The 24115-nt window shown below is 44.8% G+C and overlaps 1 protein-coding gene across 1 annotated transcript; it reads right to left on the reverse strand.

Annotated features, from left to right (window-relative positions):
* Positions 1-3402: 3402 nt before the first annotated feature.
* NKX6-1 (NK6 homeobox 1) lies at positions 3403-8401 on the reverse strand. Its single transcript, XM_031433212.2, has 3 exons — positions 7732-8401; positions 5847-6019; positions 3403-3660 (listed from the first exon to the last, which is right to left on the reverse strand). Exons 1-3 carry the CDS (start codon positions 8399-8401, stop codon positions 3403-3405), a joined length of 1101 nt encoding a protein of 366 aa, XP_031289072.2.
* Between the last annotated feature and the right edge of the window lie 15714 nt (positions 8402-24115).

Raw genomic sequence — 24115 nt, forward strand, 5'->3', positions numbered from 1 at the left:
TGAGCTGCAGAGCGTTTCCCTCAGCTTCCCCACCATGCTAACTCTTAGGAAAAACATTCCTGTTGCACACACATGGAACTAAACCAAACCAACCAGGATAAAGGACGCCTAAGTAAGTTCCCCACCCCCCACTTCCTCCTCACTCCCAGTTTTATGGGGCCAGTTGCAAGAGGTGGCCAGCTGGAATCTTGGGTGGAAGTAAATTAACTGGAAACCTCCAGTCACTGCTGCAGTCCCCTGGAATAAAGGAACGCATGGCAATGCAGCGCGGCCCCAGAGCCCCCCCAGAGCCCACCTCTGGCTGCTGCCCACGCAGCTCAGAGCACTTCAGTGCACAGGCTGGCAAGCACGCAGACTGTCTGCCCTCTGCATATTTGCCTGTAGGATGGAGGCCAGGACACCAGCTTTCACACTTCTCAGATGCTCTAAATGTAAAGGGCTCAGAGAGAATGCTTCCTAAAGAAACAGGAAGAGGTGACTCTCCACATATCTAACTTGGAATAAATACTATAATCCTATTTGCTTCTTGAGAAAAAGCTTCAGTCTTAGTTCCAAGTTTCCTATGAGTGATGCTACAATATTACTACTACTACTGGTATAGTAGTTTTTATTATATTATAGGAATAGCATTTCTAATTACCTTGTGAATTTTTGTTTTCTTAGGAAGAAGGAATAAATAAGAAGTTGCTTGGCTTTTCAAGACAGAAGAGGGACAATGAAGGTAAAAATAAAGTAGATAAGAGACTTTCATTTGTTGCAAATTGACAAATAATAAAGTGGAGCTTTAGGATAACAGATTTGCCCCTACCCCCAGGTTTTTTTCATAAAAAGAAAGATGATAGAGAGAGGGAAGGGAGGGAGAGAAGCAGGGAGGGAGAAGGAGGGAGGGAGGGAGGGAGGGAGGAAGAAAGGAAGGAAGGAAGGAAGGAAGGAAGGAAGGAAGGAAGGAAGGAAGGAAGGAAGGAAGGAAGGAAGGAAGGAGGAAGGAAGGGAAGGAGGGAGGAAAGAATGTATTGTTTACAGCTAGGATTTAAATTACATCACCCCTGCACAGCAAAGCCTCTTTTGAAATAGCTGCCTCTTTATAGGAGACACACTTTAGTCTTGCTAAGAACACAGAAATTCAGAAGTTTAAAGTTTATTGGGAGCTTCACAGACAAACTAGAGAAAATGAATAAAGCAGATTTGCATCCTTTCTTTCCACTAAACCATGCCATCAGGAATGTATTCTACAATAATTTCCTTCAGGCAATTTCATTCCTAGTTTTCCCTGCTTTTTTATTTTCAAGGGAGCAAAATAGACCATACTTTCTTTACCTAACACTAGCCTGAAGAATCTACTGAATTCTATTGATTTTTCTTCCTTTGAACACAAGCTCATTAACCTGAAACACTAAGGGGATAACTATATTTCACTGAGCCTATAACTGAGTGTCTGAAAACAAAAAGATCCCAAGACAGTGATGCAGCTCTCTCCCTGGGGTTCCCACTTTTTTTTTTTTTTCTTTTTGCAAATTCAGCTGCAGAAACTGTGACATTGCTTCCTCAATCCTAGAGAGTTTCACATAAGTTAGAAGCAGCGTTCCTTAAATCTGTCTTTAGTATAATTTTTAGCAAAATCAGGATTCCCAACTTTCTACCAACTTCTGCATTCTATAAGCTATGGGGGTGGGGGGAATATTAGCATCAAACAGCAGTGCTGCACTGACAGCAAGCTCCACTGCCTCCTCTCAGCTAAGGGAGCTAAGGCTGGATTGAGAAGCTATCTTGGATATATGGAAATTAGGTCTTCCCAAACCCCCCCAGGGACTTCTTGCAAAGGAAAAAGCGATCACAAAAAAATTAGACAACACAGACATCAGAGGCAGCCTGCTAGGCAAGTCTCTCCAAGAAGCCTGATGAGTGGGGCTGCATTTATCTTCCCAATCCAGGAGAATGAGAGATAGATGTGACCCTACTCTTTAATAATAATAATAATAGTAATAGTAACAGCAGCTATTTTACCCAAGAAACCAATATAGTATGCTTGTGATCTTTACTTTTATTTGGGATCTCTGGTGAGATCAGATGATCTATATCCTTTCATTCAAGGCAACAGACGTCTTCAAACTGTTTTTTAATTTGATTTAACCTTTGAAACAGAAAGTGCATTACATTTAACTGGTCTTGCAAAGGGGATTTTCTTCTCTTTACAAACCGAATTCCTTATATAAATTAATAAAAGTTAAAGATGCTAATATATCACCATTATTAGCTTAAAAAAGAAAACAATTTACATCGTCTATAGTATTCTTATGATACAAAACACTTCAAATTCAGTTACAGCAACTAAATGGGTTTTTATGCTTCTGACCCAGAGCGGTTGTAACAATTCCCACCATCTACTTTAACACACATTTTTATCAGAAAGGAGTTAAATTAAATACAAGCTATTGTAGCCCCTCCCTCCCCAACACTTTCTTTAAATCACTAATAAATAGCAACAAACGACTGTGCAATTTCAGAGAGGAACGGAGAGGCGGGTCTGGGGCCTACCCCGGTTCCAAGTCTTCTACTTTAAGTCCTGGAGGCGGGACCTGGGCGCGGAGCCAGGGGTGGTCAGGGAAGAGCAAGAAGGGATGGAGGGGGAAATGAGATTGAACAAATCCAAATCCGAGAGAGGAGCGAGAGGAGAGGGAGGATGAGAACATTCTTTTCTATGCTTCTCCAATTAAGTTCAAAATAAAAGGGGAACATGTGGTTTTAATAGCTCTTAAAAGGGGAAAGGTAGCAGGAAGAAGGAAGTCCATCTTTTTATACCAAATTCAAAAGAGCATTTTACATTTTAAATATTCACAATAAAGTAACTTCTAGTCAGTGTGACTCACGATTTATTTACAAAGAGCCTTCAACAGGTTACTTTAGTCGGCACAGCAGTTCGTGGGGGAGAAACGTCCCTCTTCCCATCTGTGGCGGCTGCCAGCCGGTGTGGCTCCGAGGTCCCCCGAGCGGTGGGAGCGGTGGGTGTCGATGGGTCAGGATCACCTATCCGCGCCCCGCCCCGGCCGGCCGCGAGGCAAAGGCGGGGGCGGGGGCGGGGGTGGGGGGGAACGCGGGGCGTGGGGGTGGGGGTGGGGGAAGGGGCCAGGACACCCAGCGGGGCCAGGAAGGTGGCCCAGCTGCAGGCGTCAGTTGCGCGATTGGTGCCGTGCATTTCGTGGTCCTCTCTGCCTTCTTATCATCCTCCGAGACTCTCCCCCGCCCCCCTCAACTTCTAGGTTAAAAAAATAGACATGTACATCTCAGAAAATAGCAAAGGGCCCCCGCAGGCGGGGCCGTGTCCTCCGGGCCTCGAGGGGCGGGAAGACGACGCGGTCCCCGCGGTGCCCGCGCAGTGGCCGGAGGCCGGCGGGCGGCGGGCGCTCAGGATGAGCTCTCGTTCTCGGACGCGTGCAGCAGGAGGCCGCCGCCGCCGCTGCTGGACTTGTGCTTCTTCAGCAGCTGCGTGATTTTCTCGTCGTCCGAGTTGGGGTCCAGGGGCTTGTTGTAGTCGTCGTCCTCCTCCTCGTTCTCCGAGGCCCCCTTAAGCCGCTCGGTCTCCGAGTCCTGCTTCTTCTTGGCCGTGGCCATTTCGGCCGCGTGCTTCTTCCTCCACTTCGTCCGGCGGTTCTGGAACCAGACCTGGGGGCCGAGAAATGGAAGAAGAGGGGAAACAGGGGCGGAAGGAATTTAAGGCGTGCAGTACCAAGCAATGCCTCCTCTCCCACATCCCAAAGTCGCTCCTGCGGGCCCCTGACGGCTGGACACACTCCCTCAGGGCCCTCCCTAGTCTAAGCCGTCAAATCGGTCTCCATCGCCCCAGCTTCCTCCGAGTAGCAGGCACCAACAAACTGCCGTTGCCATAGTGATAGTAACACAAGAGTATTGAGGTTGTCAGTGAGCGATTTCTCAGAAGAGAAAAAACTCGGAAACTTAAAATGAGTTTCCCTAAAAGAGTCCGCTTTCCCACTTTCTAGTTTGGAATAGAAAACTTCTTCCCTTCGTAATATTGCCCCACAATGACTGTGATTTTATTCATTTTTTACTTTCTTAGATATTCTTAAGATATTCAAAGAATCTGAAGTGTACTTGATTTTTAGTGTGATTTGTGGGAGAAGAAACAGCATTTATCCCAATTACCTCTGTTCTTTTCACTTTTGGGTATTTGTCTGTTTCACTTACCTCAAGTCTGAATACACACAAACACACAAGACACTCCCTTCCCCATTTACACTTGTTATATATGATGTAAAGTTTTTTTTAAAAAATCTGCTAAAACAGAAACCTCAAATCAGTAATAATAACCAACATCAATCCATGAAAATATTTAATAGCTCAGTCAAAATCGTAGCAGTAGGTTGTCTCTCTCTGTCTCTCCAGTTTAATGTTTTTCATAAAACCAAAGTCAAGCAAGAATTTTCATCAGGTATTTTTTAAAAGTGAAATTTTGCCAATTATTTCCCACTATTAGTATACGCAGTCCTTCAATTATTTTAATATTGTTCCCCTTAAGACATTCATTTTTGTACAAATATTTAAGCCTATCGACAATGTTCATTTAACATCGTGTTTGATACACATATTTTAACCTAAAGCATCAGCAATAAGCAACCAATTTCCTAAACATATTGAATCATCCCCTCTTTATGCTTCTCATCCATTTTTCTCATCTGTTATGTATTTACCTACAGAATCAGAATTGTTACGAAAGTGATTTTTAGTTTCTTTATACAGCTATAATAATTCACTTCTAGCCACACAGACATATTTATGGTGACAAATGAAGACCTCCAGATTACTGTGGTAGGGTCTGTACCAACCAATGCAAAAATAACTGTGATGGTACTCTAATGGTTACATACAAAATCACTCCTGAAATGCATTTTATCATGCTTGTCTAGGGGCAAATACTCTAACCAGCAGACGTAGCTAACGTTATCTCTACTTAATTGTAAAAGCAACAGTATAACTAATGCAAACAGACTTAGACAATATCCCCCCCCAAACCCCCAAATACAATAAAATGAAGAAGAGAAATGAAATTGAATACTGGAAATATAGGAAACCACTAGATTTAAGGTACCTAGCTGGCTCAATCCCTTTATTTTTCAGGGAAAGATTTCTCCAATTTGATTCCCTGGAAATATACTGTACAACTCAATTATAAGGTAAGTGACATTTTAATTATAAATTGTTGGCATAAACAATTTATGTAAAATATCTTACATCTATTGATACATTTGTTTCATAAGATGGTAATAATGTTGTCAATTTATTTGGAAAATTATTATTCCAAAGTGACTGTCTTCAGTTAAGCTATAAGCTGATGCGTCCATGCTAAGTGGTTAGATTCTGTGGAATGACTGTTTTCTTAACCTGCAAGTTAATATAGTAGCACTGTAATGCTGATCTACAATAGGAAATTACACAACTAGTGGAACCTAGATTGACAAACAAAAGCTTGAATATTCTTACAAATTAAATAGATAGAAGGTATCTAACTGGCCTGATCTATTACCCGGCTGATAGTTCGGTAATGCTTTTATTCTCTAATAATGACGAGTTCCCCCAGCACATGCTGCTATCTAGATTAACCTAATTTCAGAGGCGGGGGCTTGATTCCTTTTGTTCATCAACAGTTTGCCCGCCCTCGAGACCCCAGAGCCTTTGTCACCTCCACCTCCACCCCCTTCGTTGGTCTCATCTCTCCCCAGGCTCCTCAGACCCGCGCCCCGCGAGCGGCTGTTTGTTACTTTGGGGTGTGCGTGTGTGTACTCGCGCGGCGGGGATGAGGGGGCTACCCCTCGAGGTTTGCAAGGTCCACTCACCTTGACCTGACTCTCTGTCATCCCCAGCGAATAGGCCAAGCGAGCTCTCTCGGGCCCCGCCAAGTATTTCGTTTGTTCGAAAGTCTTCTCCAGGGCGAAGATTTGCTGGCCCGAGAATGTGGGTCTCGTATGTTTTCTCTTCCCGTCTTTGTCCAACAAAATGGATCCTTGATCTACGAAAATACATACACAAGGAAAGGGGGAAAACAATTGGTTACAAGCGGTTCAACTGAAAAGAAATGAACTCAAGAAAACAATGTTTTGGGGGTGGGGGGGAAGAAAGCTTATTCCGTGGCGGGCACCAGAGATGTCGTGGCACTTCCAGTCTCACTGCATGTCTTCCTTTGCCTTTTTACGCCCACCTGTTTTTTAAAAGCCCAGTGTGTTTGCAGCAGCAGGAAATAACCTGCCCAACAACGACGTCCAACAGCGAGAGAGTACATTGCTAAACTTTGCCAGGGCGACTCGCTAGGCCCCAGTAAACTGAGAAGTGTTGAGGGAAATTAGTAGTGCCTAATTTAGTTGGTGCTTGCTGGGTTCCGGGGCCTTTGCTTAAGGATGACTAGTTTTGTTCCTTGAACGCTTTCCTAACCTGTGCCTGCGCAACAAAGGGTGCCTTGTTTTTGGAACACAAGAGAGCTAAATCGCCCCCAAGTCTAACGCCGCTGTGGTCGAGGGGGAAGGGGCGCCGCCTTTGTTGGCAGTCCCTACGTGGCCATCTAAACGAGTACAATAGCGTCTCCCCGATACCCTCATCTGTCCTGACCGCCCTCCGTCCCAAGGCTTCCCAAGTGAGCCTCTACTTGGCTCCCCCAACTTCCCTCAGTTACTGCCACGTAAAGAGATCCGGAGACTTCGAAGAAACTTCAGGGACTCAGTCAAAAGCAAAGAAAAGAGAGAAAAAAGGAGCCAGGGCTGAGCCCCAAATGCCACCGGGAGGATGAGAGCCTCTGCGGTGCGGTGGCCAATACCCTGGAAGACTATCGTGATCCTGGGTTAACTCAGTTGGTTTCAAGCAAGATCTCTGCGGGATGCTGCATCCTCCCAACCTTGTTCTGTCACCTCGTTCTTCCTACGGTTCTTTCTCGTGTTGGGATGTTGAGAGCAACGATGCCCCTCAATACGTCCAGGTCCAGGGCATCCCGCCCCACTCACCACCCACCACCCCCCACCCCCACCCCCGAGATGGAGGCAGGTGGGAAAGCGAGGGTCCAGCGCTGGAGAGCCGCCCGAGGTGACTCCGCGCTCACCCTCCTCCGCGGGCTGCGGACTTGTCTTCAGTGGGCTCACCCAGGCTGAGTGTACTCAAGGGGCGAGAGCGAGGAGGTGAGGTGGGGACACCCTGGGCGGAGACGTGCATGCAAATACATGCGCTCGGCCCGGGGCTGTGGAGGGCTCGCCGCTGCCCGTCCCCGCCGGTTCCCAGAGAGGAGGCCAGTTAGTCTGGCGTAGGTCAAGTGGGACTTCAGCACTCAGACAGGAGCCAGGAAAACAGGGATGCGGGCGGGACGCAGTAGCCTCTCCTGCCCACCCTACCTCTTTAACCCAGGCCAGGCCTGCGGATCTGGCCAGGCTGTTCCGGGAGCAGTCCCTGCCTCGTATGAGACACATACCCCGCAACCATGTTGTGCTCCACGGAGACGCATGCACACCCGCTCCGCGAGGCGTGCCCAAGACCTGGGGAACGGGTGGCGCTTGCACGCAACCACGCGAGCTCAGGAAAGCGAGAATCCCTCGCTAACGTCCTGGCCCAACCTAAATCGTGCAATTCCGGAACTGCCAAACTACTCCGGAGGCAAGAGTGGACCGATCCGCACGCACACCAGGGGCCGTGACCTGAGAGCGGGCAGAACAAGCACAACTGGGTGCGAGCGATAGTACTCACGAGGGGTGCAGGCCAGGCGTGCGTCCCTCCAGGGCGGGCTTTGCATCACTCCTGGCCAGAAGATAGGTGTCCGACCGGGCAGCTCGGCTAGTGGCTTGGGGTACCGACCCACTGCGGCCACAGCCGCGGCGCTGGGGCTGAAGTAGAGCCCGGGCGGCGGCGGCGGCGGGCTCAGGCTGCTGAAACGGGGCAGGCCAGCCAGCAGCCCCGCGGGGGATGAGGCGGCGGCCGCCGCGGCCGCGGCCGCGGCCGCCGCGGCCGAGGCGGAGGAAGCAGAGGTGGACGAGGAAGAAGAGGAGGAAGAACCGGAGGGCGAGGCGGAGGGCAGGGCGGCCCCGGAGGCCACGGGCATGGAGGGCCGGCTCAGGATGTCGTTGATGCCGTGTGGGGTGGCGGCCGAGAGCTGCTGTGGGGGGCTGCCTAAGGACGAGAGCCCCCCCGCCGCAGGGGGCTTCAGGCTGCCTGGGTTGTGGGCGCCCAAAGGCGGAGAAGGCGACGACGAGGAGGACGAGGAGGATGAGGAGGAAGGGGGGCCGGCGGGCAGTGGGGGGTACGCAGCGGGGTACAGCGGGGTCTTCATTTCTGCCATACTGTGCAGGGCAGCCAGGGGCGGGCTGCTGAGCAGGAACGCGCTCTGCCGGGTGCCCTCCATCGCCCCCACCGCTAACATCCCACGGCCAGGCCGGAGCCCGCAGCCACGCAGCGAGGGCGCCGGCCGGTGCCCCCGGCGGGGCTCAGGGAAGCGAGAAGCGCCAAGAGCGCAAGCGAGGAGTCGCTCCGCGCACTCGGAGGCGACCTGCCAAATGGGCCGAGAATGCCGCCGCCGAGAGCTGCTCTCGGAGCTGCGCAGCAGTAATGTCCAAACACACCAGTCGAGAGGCAGTTCCTCGCCGAGACCAGAGAGAGTCCGAGTGGGTTCGGCGGTCCTTTCTCTTCTAGAGTCCTGGATTAAATCTCGGTCTCTTCTCTCTGCTTCACTGTTTCCTTGCCGCTCAAAGTGCGCTACTTCTCATCTTCTCTCCCCCGGAAATAAGCAAAACAAAACCCAGGCCGGCCCCAGAGAGTTTGTAACAAAGTTAAGAGTCACCGAATCTCCGCTTTGATGTGGGAGGGTGGGGGCTGGTTCGCTTTCTTTGGGAAGGTTCAAAGGACGCCAGGTTCCGCCCGATGCTCTCCTCCGGTCTTATTTGTATGCCCTCGTCTTTCGGCCACGAGATTGATTTGCACTGGGCGCTGGGAGCGCGCGGGGAGAGGGCGCATCCAGCATGCGGGAGGATCTGGCCCTTGGGCGGGCTTCCTCTGCCTGCGCTGCCAGAGATTGCTGCGCCAGAAAGGGCAGTGCCACCAATCCCCGCGGTTCTCGGATTCGGCGCGCAGACCTGCCTTCCCCTCTGGGCCACGGGGCACTAGAGTTGCAATGTTGAAAAGAAAAAGGGGGGGAAAGACACAGAAAAACAAAGACTAAGTGTGAAAAGTCTGACGACTTCGGTTGCGGCTCCACTCGTCTGTTCACTTCTGCAAACGGGCCTGGCGACCCCTGCCCCACCCCCCAGCGCCCTCTCTTCCTCTCACTCTCCGCCTTTGCCTCCCTTCTCTTGCATTTTCTTTGCGGCTCTACAGGCTTCGCTCTTCTAAGTCCTGTCCTCTGGCCAAGCTGACCCTCTTCGCAGCTCTTCCACTCCCTCTCTCTCCTCTCCTTTCTCCCTCCGGACCTGACAGTTCAGATGAAGCTCTCAAAGGTAATAAAACATTTGCATCACTCCCTACCCCTCTTTAGCTGGGGGACGAAAGGGAGGGGGAAGTGGGGGTCCAAAATGAGAACTTTGAAGGACGTCACTCCAAGGCGGCAGGGAAGGGCGGGGTCGAGGAGCCGGGTGCAGGCCGGGGGCGTAACCACTGTCTCCAATAGCGCTCAGCCTTGGGACTCGCGTCGCCTCCAGGTCACGCCCACTCGAGAGCGCCGCCCTCTCTGATTGGCTGGCGAGGGCGAGCCGTAGAGCCGCGCCCGCCTGGTCCCCGCCCCCTCCCACTTCCATCCCTTCTGTGGGTGGGGCCAGGGGGCGGGGCCTGGCGAGTGGTGCGGTTCCGCGGCTGAGCCAGTGAACGCCTCAATTAATTGTGTTAAATAAAATGAGAAAGGGGAGGGGGGAGCAGAGGCGAAGAGGGTATTACTTTTTAAAGAGAAGAATAATGAAAACCCAGCCCTTTTATGGAAAAGCAGTTCATATTCTTCCCTCGCCAACCCCTCGCCCGCTCCGTTACCCTGCCCCCCTCCCCCACGAGCTCACGACGCCTCACCTCGGACAGAGTCTGGTCTCTTGTAAAATGGAGCTAATGGAGCAGGCAGCCGGCGCAGCCCTGGCCTAGCTCCTTCTTTTGAAAGGATTAATTAAAGGCCATCTGGGCTCTCCCAGAATTGTGTAAATTAATTTGTTGCTCCTTAAGCCTTATAGATGTCCTTAATCCCTTTGTAGACCGAAGGATCGCTCTTTTCCATCTTTACAATCTCCCGCTTTCCTTCTCTGCTTTCTCCTTCACTTTCTTTTTATTCCTGAGTTCCCCCCACCATGTTATCATTTATAGGTTTATCCAATTCTTAGGGAACGAAACCAGCTAATTAGGAACATTTATTTCTCATGTGATATTTAGATCTGAAGAAGTGACTTAAAAAAAAAGAAATTATTCTCCCCCTATGATTATTGTTTTGAATTTTACTGGGGCAGAGTCACCAGAATTGAGGTGGAGTCTTTAAATACAAAACTATCTGGGTACCCTCACTCAACTGTAAGTTTTTGAAAACGGTCTCCGAAACTCTGGCCCCTGCCGTCCAGGGTCTTTTAGGGAGATGGAGATGCTCCAGTTTTTGGCTGTGGTGTTAGTATGTCTAGGGTTAAGGAACTGAAAGGTGGTTTCCCTTATTCCCTTTCAATTTCTCCCATCCCTGGCGGTCATTAAATTCTCGGCAGAGTTGAGCTGTGTTCTTGGGAAGGAAGACCTTTGCCAAATTTTGAGATGCCAAGATGTTAAAGTAACACACCACTAAGGGGTGGTCACTAGAGCAACTTGGATGAGATCATTAAGTCCAAACTTAATTCGCAGGAAATAGAAGTAAATAGCTCAAGAATAAAATTTGAGGGGCACCACGCATGGATAGAGTAGCTATGAGTGCCAAAGCACTCACACGCCCAAGCACCAAAAAGCAAGAGGGCTTATTCCGTTTTGATAATCTTTGTTTCCAAAGCACTGATCTTTTAAGAGTAGCAACTTGAGCCTGAGTTTGAGGGAGTTCTTGTTTCTTTGTCTGTTTCTTTTACCACTTTTATTCAGTTTTGAGATAAAAGTAACGTTCTTATTTGGACCCCTTCTTGCTCCACCTTTTGTCATTAACTTCGAGACTGGGCTTAACCCACCACTTCATAGACTTTAGAATCTGACCTGGGGGAAGGTGAAGCCCTTCCTCAATGTGAATTATGCTGAGTAAGGCAAGAAGAGAGCTGATGTGGGGGCCCACTGAATTTTCCCTCGAGGATGCTCTTCTGATCTGTAGGTCTAAACCGCAGCGCCCTGCACTTCAGCCGGGAGACTGGGGCAGGAGGGTGGCGCGTGTAGCCCGGACCTGGCCTGAGTTTTGGGGCCCTCTGCTTCTCAATTCGTTAAAAACGAAACTTTTTCTTTCCTCGGGGGACTCCAACCCGGTGATGGCACACAACCTTTCGCCTGGACCCAGCGCGTCGGCCAATAGCGACTTCCTCACATCCCTGGTATTCCTCACACCGCATTCTCAAGGACTAGGTAGGAATATGAAGGAAAAGAGGTCAGCCATCTCCAAAGATTCCAATTTCAAAAAGCGACCCCCCCCCCACTTTATTTCATGTAAATAGTGTATAACCTGGGAAAGACTTGACCGTTTTTCTATTTTAAATTTAGTATCTGATATGGAGTGGGTAGGGGAGAGAGACAGAGCAACATCAGAGAGACAGTCAGACAGACAGACACCGGGAGAGACTGATTCAACTCAACCGAATTCCGTGTTAACTGACATTGGCAAATAGTTGCAAAGACTTCGAATAAGAAGTCTCTAGCTTTTGCTTTTACTTATCATTCACATTGCAGAATTAAAATAGCAGCATTGTTCTTAAATGTAACAGTTTTAAAAATTCTGGGGTCTATGTACCTCGATTCCCGGGGGTGAACCCTGGGTGCCTGAATCCCGCGTGGGGCAGGATATATTCCAGATGCACACTACCAGGAGCTGAAGGAAGGCCGGTGCTTCCTGCATGGTGCTGGCCGTCATCGATCTGCTCCGTCTGTCTCCAGCTGGGAGCCGGGAGAGCGAGGGGCGTCCTCGAAGGGGATGGGCTGCCCCTGTCACTCGCGGGGAGAGATTACCCTGCCCCGCCGAGCTAAAACCACCTTCAGAACGGAGTCCTGGATGTGCAGATCCCGTTGCGAATGAGGGAGGCGGGTTTCTGGTCCGGGCTATCTTACATACCGCATACACACGCCCTAGAGAGCCAGGACTTCTCTCCCTCACTTCTTTCCCTCGGGAACCCCCAGGACCCGTGCCCCATTCTGTCTACGACCTAGTAAAGTCCGGCATTTCTAAGCAACCGGTAGGAATGGAACGTGTAACACGTGGTTGCGACACACCCCTCGCATCTCTAAACAGTCTGTGTGTATATACATATACACACAAATACATAAATACATATATGTGTGTGTGTGTGTGTGTGTGTAGAGAGAGAGAGAGAGAGAGGGAGAGAAAGAGATGGGGGCTGTGGTTGAAAGCGAATGATTTGCATTTTAATTGAAAAATAAATGAAAGCCATGTGGCAAAATCTTGGGGTTGCAAAAAGGGCTAGGTAGGGGTGAGGAAGACAACGCACCTCCTCCACCCCTAGATTTTCTTTAAGCCTACGAATAAGGGCCCCAGTTTTCAAGTTACTGTTTTCAGCCTTCTCCTACTGTTACTCGGTCTGCGCCACGCACTTGATCACCCTACTCTCAGTCTAACCCTTGACTCAGAAACGCCTACCGTGTTTTGATACTTCTTTTTTAAATTGAAGGAGCAGTCACTGAATTCAGAGTAATTCATAGGAGAAATGCAAATGAAATCTCAGTTAAGTGTACTTAAATTCAGCAGTCTGTCGGGCATGAATGATAACTATTCTTCCCCAAATATATTAATGTCAGATGGGATACTCGAGTGTGGCCACAGAAAGCCAATCCTATACTTGCAAGAGGAGGGGGGGAGGATGAAGGGATTTTGTATGTGTTTCAGACCGAAACCCACTCGAAAATGTGTTTGCTTGAATTGTCTGGATGACTTCTTTAGTAACTCCACTTCCGCGGACGAGCGGGGCCTGTTTGGGCTGAACCCGGAGGCGGGCTTGGTTTACGGTCCTGTTAAACGAGGGGTCGAGCCGGCGGCTAAGTAGAAAGTCAGGGAGAAAGAAGACTGTCCACGGTCTTGGAACAACCCAGTCTCAGAGGAGAGCAGGGGAGGAGAGAGAGCATGGCTGTCTGCACCTCTTTGCGTGTCTTGTAAACGCGGTGGGGTGGGAACTGGACCCTTGGCCTCTTCTGCTGACCAGGAATTAACGACACTACTTGGGAAGGATTGGGGTAGAGAGGGGCCATCAAATGCTGGGTGGAGACGAGCACTGTGGGATCCTGCTCTTGCAACCGAGGCCAACGCAAAGCACTGGAGGGAAGCCACGCACCCGTGTAGACAGCCTCGTCGGATCTACTACCAAAAAGACCTCGAACCTCAAGCCAGGATCCGCCTCAGCGATCTTCAAAGTGGCAGAATGGCACTCCTGTACACAACTGCAGAATACATACTGAACTCTCCTGGGATACACGTGCACTCTGAAGACAGGGTTCTGAAAGGTCCAAGAAGATGGAGAATACTGAAGCCCAGTATTACTGCAATGTCAAAACCTGATTCAGGAATGAGCATAAATGCAAGAAAACACCAATGACCTACTAGAGAGAAAACTAGTCTTGAACTTCAGCAAAGCACATGTATGGTGTATAATCCCCACCACCACCACGCCCCCAAGCATTTTCTGCAGAGATGCATTTACTTCCAGGGAACCCGCTTGCTTTGACATGTTCTGGAAACTGGGATCCTGGTATGGAATAGTGTGCTTGAAGGAATGTCTGTGAGTTTCTACAATTTCCTTGCAGAATAAAGTGCTGGTTCAGTTTCACCACCAGATTAAACAGTATCTGATGTGAACAGCCATGAAAAATTTATACCTGTATAAATAATGTCCATTGAACATAATTTAAGTAATTTTAAATGAACCTGTGAACTAGTTTCTCTCTCTGCCTGCTAAAAGCTATTGTTTCTATATGCAGTCAAACTGTAATAATTTTACCTAATAAAACTGAAAAATGAATGAATGAATGAATGAATGAATGAAGCAAGCAAGAAAGCTGTTGCTTCTGACTTGGGTGTGCCTAAGGGTGTCAGCATTGGCCCTTCCAGCCTCCTTACGTGTGCAGCTAGCTCCTTATTCCGTGGTAAGAAAAAAGTTGTTTTATTTGCTTCGCTGCTTTGCTTACAGTGCCTGGGTCGGTCAGTCCCTTTTGAAGAAACCGTGAGCAGTTATCGCCCTCTTGTGGAAAAAACTTAGCAATTCATTCTGTCTAGAAAAGACAAGCCTGCCAGATTGTGTTAAAAGTAAAAGATTTATTTTCTTGGTGGTCGATCTGCCTTTGCACAACTGCTGTGCTCGCTGATTAACATTTGCTCAATTTTCATCCGAAATACCAAATTCATAAACTGAAGTGTGTGGGTCTGGTAGTTCTTGCTTTAATTCAGATAGCGAAAGCCCTCCGCAATGAACATTTAGATTTTAATCTTTCTTCCTCACCTACCCTTTGTTGCACTCCATTTGACTCAACTGGGACAAAACATTTCAATTTTTATTGGAATTATTTTAGTTTTTTACTTTTCTTTCCCAGTTATCAAAACAATACTATGCTTAATACAGAACATTTGTAAAGTAGAATTATAAACACAAAGAGTCACCCATAATCCCACCTTCAGGGGACAGACGCTTCTGTTACTTTGCCATATTTGCTTGCTATCTTTTCTCCAGTCTTTATTCTGTGTTTTGTTTTATTGGTTGAGATCATATTGGTTATATAATAGTGTATCCTTAAGCCTATTTTTATAACCTGATTTATTCACTTTTGAAGGAGGTACAGATAAATTCTGCAATCTCCCAGACTTAGTCTCCTGTGAAGGGCGAAGATCCCTGCACACTATCAGAAGGCCTGGGTGCAGCTTACTCCCACAGAACATAACCCTCCAGGGAGGCCAAGTGCCCCAACGTCCAGGTTCCTTCCCTGGTTCTCCCCACCTATTATTAACCCCTTCAGATCCTCAGACACTTCACCACTAGTTCTCAGAATGTTATGACAGAGTAACATTAACAATAGCTAACACTGAGTGTTTACCATTCTGAGTTTATTGAACAACAATTCTGCATCTCTGAATGAGGATGATGAAATTATAAGGACAATGAAATTAAAGCATAGAAAAGTTAAGTAACTTGCTTAAGATTATACAGCTACTAATTGGGGAAGCTGAGATTTAAAACCCTAGATAGTTTGGCTTCAGAGTCCATACTTTTAACCACTATGTTAAACTGCATCTCTGATAACTAAAAGAAAAAATTTAATGCATAGGGAAGCAACCTGAATATTATAAATTGGTAAGTAAATATTAAGTAAATCTTTTACACATTCCATTACAGAAAAAAAAAAAACACAATTCACATTTTCTTAGATAAGAAAAACATTCAAAAGGATAATGGAGCTTGTTGAATTCTTTTTTAAGTTACTCAAATAAAATTTTAATTCCTAAAAATAATATTTGGCCTTGGTTTACACACAAGGCAAATCTTTAAGTTTCAGAATAATTTTAATTTTAGTTACTTAAAAATTTTTTTTTAATTTTAGACCTTATTTCAAAAATAAATAGAGCAGTTTTAGGCTACTTTTTAACTTTAAAATTTTTAATTTTAGCATACACAAACTTCAGCTTCACAATTTTGTTCCCTGAATCCAGCGGAGTAGTTAATTATAGATTTGCTTCACAGATGGTCCAGATTATAGCTCTAAAAAGCTCTTAATGGACCAGGTAGCCTCAAAATAAACCAGTCATCCTGGCCATTTTACCCTGCAAAATTGCCAAGGATGTGGGTTATCCATTGGCCATAGAGAAAATCTCCAGTTACCTGGTATACTTTAGGTATTATGGAATAATACTTAAATAGAAGTGATACTAAAGCTATTTACAATCTACAGGGCACAGCTATCAACCAGCCAGAAGTGATAGAATGAATGTGCTGTTTATCAGCCTGGATTCAACAACCCTATCTGATTCAAGCTCTACTCTCTCCTAGCTGTAATCTTGGGTAAATTAATTACTCTCTGTTTTAAGCTGGCACTTTGTCATGCTAACAAGTGACTCTCTAGACTTAGTGTTTTATCTTTCCTAGAGTTGACTTGTAAAGGCAATCTTGCAGTGGTTGTAGGCCTGTGTATACAGAGGTGAAGTTTACTCAAATGAAGTAGACCTTCTTGGTCTTAATCACCAATGGAAGAGTAGGTCCTTGGGAAAGAAGCAGATACTTGAAGGCAGGTCTTAAATATATTAGAAAAGAGAAAATATGTATCTCACTCAGAGTGTCCCTTGTTTTGGTTTGGATTTCAAGCTGTCCAAGGTGCTTTTAAAGTAGATGTTAAATATAAGCACAACTGCTTGGAAGCCAAACTTGATCCCAGGCAGAAGAAAATCCTGCAGGGAACCCCAAATTGATGACAAGTAGATTGTATAAGTAGCTTATCTAGTTTCATGATACTCACTTTTTTTGCTTTATTTTCCCTGTGCTATTAGTAAGGCTTTGTTTAAATGTTCTATCACAGTCTAGGAATTGCTGCTGGAAAGTACGAATCCACTGTCTATATTTGGCCAGAATATTAAAGGGAGATCTGTGCCCCTCTTAGACCGTATAGGTTGGGTGACCAGCTGTTTCTCCCTTTCACCAGAGAAATATTGCCCCACCTTGGGAAGGAGAGCACTAGTGTTCTATAAGAAGGGATGATTTGTGTTTTTCACATAAATGGAAAGTTCTTTGATAGGGTAAAGAGACTACAGCAAACAGGGACAACAAGGACCACATTGGTTTAAAACAGTGGTTCGCAACCCTGTTCAGACTAGAACTAACTACCTTTTTACAGCAAATAGTTGAGAATGGCTCTTTTACTACCCTGAAATGCTATTCATATCTAGCTATACACATGATTTCCTAAAAAATCAATATGCAGCCTGAACTATAACATAAAGGAAAAATAAATGGAAAATAATTTATAATAATATAACATGTAATTCAATATGTAAATGAATAGGAACTACCTACACTGAAGAAAATCAGACATATATATATATTCATGATAAATGCAAACACTGCAAATATAAGCTGATTAAAGAGTTTTAATTTTTTTTTTAATTTCTTTGGGGGGGCTGTAATAAGGCTTATTTACTTATTTATTTTTAGAGGAGGTACTGGGGATTGAACCCAGGACCTTGTGCATGCTAAGCATGCACTATACCACTTTGAGCTATACCCTCCCCTCAAGAGTTTTAAATACTATTAGTGACATTGACATTTGTGTGCTGATTTTCAGAAATGGTAAATAACTCTTAAATGAAAGAAAGTATGTTTTTCCTTTAATTTACATGGAAGTTACTTTCCTGGATAATTGTTTATCAAAACCGTATAAAAATACTTCGTGTATAAAACAGAGTACATTCTGTGCTCAATAGTAATAAGTAGGTTTTTCATCTACATAAATGTCCATTGGGAGACTTGAAATTTTTACTTTTTGCACAAATGTCCCAGGCGTTGTAGGACATCTAGCCTCCCTGGACCCTGCGCATTAACAGCCAGCATTGCCCCTAACAATCTGACAAGGGAAAAGCACTCACAGATTTGCCAAATGTCCCCATTGAGAATCATTGTTTAAGAAATTTAGACAGTTTGGAAGGTGTTTTCACATATATCAAGTTTGCAAAGCATTTTCACATGTAGTATCTCATTTAATCTTCCTCAGAACCCATGAGAAGGACATTATTACTGTCACTTTAATAATGAAGAAACTGAGGGGCCAAAAGGAGATGTGAAAAGTCAAAGTCATTCACCACAGCACATCTTTATCATCTCCTAGATTCATTGGAGCATATAGATAGATGGAATAAATGGTATAATTCTGCATATAACCCAGAAAACTCCATTGCATCTGGTGTGGCTGTCTAGACTTGAGCCTTGCAGTATGGTAACCACTAGCCATGTGTGGCTGTCTAAATTTAAATTAATTTAAAATGAAATAAAAATATAGTTCCTCAGTCACACAGCCACATTCCAAATGCTCGGTAGCCATATGTGGCTACTGGTTACCACATTGGATAGCACATATATAGAGCTTTCCCATTATTGCTGAAAGTTCTATTAAGTACCACTAGTAGGTTATTTCAATTTATTGTTAATTTTTAAATTTTTTTCGGGGGACCGGGGAGTAGTTCAATTTATTGTTAAACTTTCAGTTGCCTCCATACGGCCCACTCTTTCCTCTGAGATGCTATCAGTCTTAAACACACATGCGTGCGCACACATGCACACACGCACACGCTGCTCAGCTCTCTCTCTGTATCTTGGTTTTTGCTGTTCTGTGCCTAGGAGATCCTACTACTTCACTAGTGAACCTATTGGCTTACTTCTTGAGAGCAGGACCATGCTTTATTTATCTTTGCATCCTTAGTACCCAGCGCAGTACCTGGTACACAATTAGTGCCTAATATCCACCAATCAACACTACCTCACATGCATTTTCTTTTTGGTCCTGATCTTGCAGTGTGACTGATAATGAAAATATGTGCTCCTACATAAAATGGATGCAACCACAATTAATCTTCAACCCCAGATCACAATTTAGGTAAATGAAAGTATTTGGCATTTAGTAACTCTCATCTTTATGCTAGTTATATCATGGAAGTTTTGCAGATATAAAATCACAGCTCTTGCCCATAGGAGCTTCTTTGTCTTTGGAGAAACTAAGTACAATATATGTTTATAGATAATTAGGCAGTATTTAGTAGAGCTTGTGTTTGCAAAGCATAAACTAAATGTTGCAGAAATTCAGAATTGTGCAGTGTTACTGAAAGGAGGCTCTTGGAAGAGAAAGCTGTGTGACAAAAAGGTGGGCCACTTAAAGTGGGTCTTAAATGAAAGCAAGATTTGCATAAAGAAAATGAGAAAGCAAATTCTGGTTCTAGAAAAGAATATTATAAGTAGACGGAAAGCATGCAGTCAAGGACTCAAGGAGAAATGGGTAAGATGTTAGCAAGGGAGTAGATGATACGAAAATATATTTTAGCATTTACTAAGTGCTTATTTTTTGCTCTTTTACACAGATAAAGAGGGGAGGAATAGAGATGTTGCTTCATAGTTTCCACTGTGGGTTCTGCCTAAAAATATGAGCTTTTCTCAAATTTCCCTCTAATTGTGCCAAATATTTGGATTCTTTGCATCAGAGTTTATATACAATTCCTTGGACCCACTTTAGTAGTACTTGACTGCACACGCCTCAATCAGGTGGGAAAAAACAAAACCAAGAATGGAGGCAAATGGCACAGGATCAGGCCAAGGAAGGAACCAGAAGCCCCTCACTCAGCCCCGTGGGAAAGTTAGACCTACACACATGGAGACCATGTACTGAAATTAGTGATATAGGATACTAACCCCTACCAAGATAAGAACAGAGAGATTCAGAGTTCCCTAAGCCACATTTGAGAATCCCACCTCAGGAGTCCAAGCCGAAAACAAATGAAATTGTCCAGACCATGAAAGAACAAATGTCATGTCTTATAATCAGCCATGGTCCTTAAGTCCTTTTGGATTGCAATGGCCTGGATTGGGATTAGGAGTCCCAGAGTCGTATAGGTTTAGGTCATCTGGTCATGTCACCTTGGCAGACCTAATTTTTCTCATCTTCAGCTAACTGATGGGTGACGGAGAGTGCTGATTTAGGTCATTTCTGTGGCACCTTTTTATTCGTATATTCTATGGGCCTAAGAGCTGACCAATAGCCAGGTAGGTGAGAAAGGCCAACCTAAAGGCAGATACAAACCAGACTAGGTGGGGAGAAGTAGGAAGCCAGTGAAGAAGCCCAGCATTCTGAAGGAGGGCACAAAGGAAACTATTTTAACCAGCTGCCAAGGTTTGGTTTCCAGAGGACTGACTACTTTCCAGGAGGTGGCTACCTGCTAGCCGTCTGCAGTCTCTGCACTTGGAGAAGGCAGCACCCTTGTGATCTCAGCCCATTTAGGCACTCAATTTTAATTTGACATAGTTTACATTAGGCTGATTTATTACAGCCCAAATCATCCTGCCCAGCAGTCATTTCCTTGGCATTCTAAGGCCCATAACAAGGGGTGGTTCATTCCATAAGAACTCTCAACAGAATTCCTTCACAATTATTTATTATTCAAAAGGATCCTGTTACAGGCAATGGATCCCAAAGACTTACTAGAAGGATGGCATCCCTGCCTATCTGCAACTTGGATTATGAAGGGATATATAGGCAGGTACAGAGAGGTTTAAAATATTTTGGAAAAAAATTCAAAACGCATTCCTACATTTTGGATGCAAATCAACTCTAGAAATAGAAGCAATGTGTGATACCAGAGTTTTTAAAATAACTTGTATTTATAAAATTTCTGGAATACAGGGAGTAGGAAAAGTGCTTTATTAGGAATCAGAAGCCTAAGTTCGAGCACTCACAGTCTGATTTTCCTCATCCTTAAGAAAAATAGAGCAAAACATACGTCTATTCAAAACCTTTTATACTAATGTTCACAGTGGCATTATTTACAATAACCAAAAAGTTGAAACAATCCAGATGTCCATCAACTAGTGAATGGATAAATAAAGCATAATATATCTATATAACGAAATATCATTCAGCACTAAAAAGGAATGAAGTACAGATTCATGCTACAAGTTGGATGAAAATTAAAAGTGTTTTGCTAAGTAAAGAAATCAGCCTCAAAAGAGACTGAAAAAGAGATCAGTCCCACGCATTGTATGATTCCATTTATGTGAAATGTGCAGAATAGATAAATCCATAGAGACAGCAAACAGAGTAGTGTCCCCTTGGGGAAGGGACAAGGGTGTTGGGAATAGGAACATGAATGACTATTAACGGTAACAAGGGGCTCTTTGGGGTAATATTGAAATGTTCCAAAATTAGATTGTGATGATGGTTGCACAACTCTGTGAATATATCAAAAACCCCTGAACTGTACACTTTAAGTGGGTGAATGTTATGGCATATGAAACATATCTCAATAAAACTATTTTAAAATAAGAGAGAGATTGTGAAAAAGTGCCAAGAGTGTAGGCAAAAGCCCTCCATAAAGAGCAAAACACTCTCTGTGGGTGGGAGGCATCACTGTTGTCCTCACCTAAGGAGATTTGCTAGGAGAGGAAGTGACAAACGGCCAGTAGCTAAAGAAATGGATACGGATGGAGAAGGGCATGGGAATGACCGCCCTATGCAAGGAAGATTAAATAAAACATAATAAGGCAATATGAAAACAAAATGACACCAACTTACTTATTTTTCCTTCCAAGTTTCCTTTGTATTTCATATTGTAAACAAGATGTAATTGACTTGTAGAAAACAACAAATATGCATTTCAGATATTTTTTATTGTTTCAGGATCATGAAGTCCATAAATCATTTCCTGTCTAGAGACAAGGGAAAGAGACACAGAGGATTCAAGTCAAGAAATTTCGATGTCCTACTGGGTGTTAATTCTACCTCTTAATCAAGATCTGGTTACCAAAAAGGAAGACAAAGCATAAAAATGCTATAAAGATTTTAATTTTTTTCACTCTCTCCATAACTCATGCCGTACATGTGCTCATTCTGACATTCACTAGAGCGAGAAAATTGAGATGTTGTTGCAAGATTATGTACAGCAGAACCCCTGCCAATTATGATGAAGAAGCCGTCTGTGCCTGTTCTATAAAGCTCTGTAACATCAAGGTACGCCAGTGCTGCTTCTGCGTCCTCAAAAACATACTATATCCAAAGAACAGTAAAAGGTAATTAAAAATACTTAATAGCTTAATCACACTTAGTCTTATATTTGTCCAATGCAGACTCTGGTTTGCCGGTGATGTAGCTGTAAGGCATTATCTTGGGCCAAGAAAATGAATCAGATATTTAATGGATATGTGGAAATGGACATTTTCTTGTAAGATTACAAAAACGTGAGCTGGTGATACACTAAACTATAATAAAGTTTATCATTAAAATTCTGAGCAGGAACTCTAGGCACTGTATCTCTTTTCCCTAAAGGATTAGGTATTTTGCAAAAGAATGCTTGACTTTAAGGACATAGAATATAGTCTTGATCTCAAATCAGCCAGGTGCTGAGAGGTATAACAGAAGCCATAAAGCTCCCTCTTCTAGAAGCCTACCTATAACTTGGTTCTTACTTATAAAAATACTATTAATGCCAGTGGCCTGGTCAGCTAGAACGAAGGGCTGCAGTTCATGGAGAAGACACCCTCTGGTCAGAGAGAAAGCTGCAGGTGAGCTAGCATCTCAGCTAATCTGAGCCTTTTCACTTTTGAGTGTATGTTTGTATGTTCTCCCCTAGACCGGGATATTCTCGTGTGTTCTTGTAGAAAGCCACAAGGAAGAAGAGACTGAAGATTCTAAAGAAGGAGGGGATGATTGAATAAGAAATGTCCAAGAGGATGAAAATAGGTGGAAAGGTAAGCCTTTCTTTGGGTTTGTAGGAGGCAAGACTAGATGTGAAGAAATTTAGATGTGTAGGGCAGGAGAGTAGAGTGGATAAGGAAGCTTCTGCCAGGAAAGCAGGAAATATCCATTTGATGGGAAGATTCAGGGAAGAGTTGGCAATGTGAGAAGAAAGATAATTCAAGAAAAATGCCAAAATAAACATGTGAACAGATCAAGAAGAGGTGAGTAAGAGATTACATAGACTGGGGGAGCTACCCAGTGGGCTGCGTGAACTTTTTAGGAAGGATGGCTCTGCTCTGGCAGTTCCTCCAGCATCACCCACCCCCTACTGGAACCTGGACTGTGATTTGTAGATGGCAAGCAATGTCACCGATGCGTGAAATCAAAGGGGCTGGCCTTTGAATTCTCCTTATTGGTGCACTACTTAGTTCCTATGTTTCTAGGATGGAGACGTGGGCTTCGGAGAGGAAGGCAACCTTCTCCGTGCCATCCTGACCATATCTAGGCTTTGCAGAAACTAAGGAAAACACAGTAAGTGTGATCATTTTTATCTGCACTTCTTATAAAAGATATTTTGTAAGTTGCTTATGGCTATGACCATCTCTTCCACCAGGTAGAATACAGTTCCTGTTTCTTCTCACTTTTATTATGTCAGTATGGTTTAATAAGTAAAGCTGTGCCTTAATTCAGAATTGCTGACAAAGGAGTTACATTTCAACCTATAACTCAGAGGGAAAAAATACCTATTGGTTCCTCCTAAAGAGCTTATCATAGTGGTGAATCAAGACAGAAATTCCTAATATCCTCTCTGACTCCTAATCAAAACTCAGTTAACAGGAAAGAAGATGAAACCTAAAATAACAGCACTATGACGGACTGGCACTGCCTGCACCTCTATGCTTAACTGACACGTCGCATAATTTACCTCTTCCAGGACCTGAATAGCTCACCTGCAGAAGAGCAGGTGCTGGGTTTACATGCTGCACTGATCACAATGCACAGAATTTTTTTAACTAAAAAGGAACAGATTTATCCATTTTGTGTGACTGATGCAACCTACTCTGAGCTGTCCATCTACATCTCAGACTTTTGCATCCTGACCCCGCGTCTGAGGTCTGAATAGCAACGTAGCACCTCCCAATGGATGTTCCTTTCTGCAGTTAGAAGAAACTGCAGTTATACAAAAGGACATATTTTCCTGTCAGTTGATTGAAACGTGTAAAAAATACAGCCACCCCTCACCCCCAAACACAGTCATCCAGATGACTACAGATGCCAAGTCCCCATGATTAAATTCTGAGTGAAGTGAAGCAGTATGCAGGCAGAAAATCCACACAGCCAAGACCAGTCCTACCTCTTCTGTCACTAAGTAGAGAGCTATCTCTGGAAATTGTACCTGGGACACTTGCTAGAGTCGCCCAGAAGAGAGGGATGTGATTTATATTTTTAGCCCTAACTAACGTCATAACTGAAAAATAGTATGCCTGCATACAGCTATGTTTCTATAACTAGTATTTTCCCTTAACAA

This window comes from Camelus dromedarius, chromosome 1 (assembly GCF_036321535.1).
Source record: "Camelus dromedarius isolate mCamDro1 chromosome 1, mCamDro1.pat, whole genome shotgun sequence".
In the NCBI taxonomy this organism is placed as follows: domain Eukaryota; kingdom Metazoa; phylum Chordata; class Mammalia; order Artiodactyla; family Camelidae; genus Camelus; species Camelus dromedarius.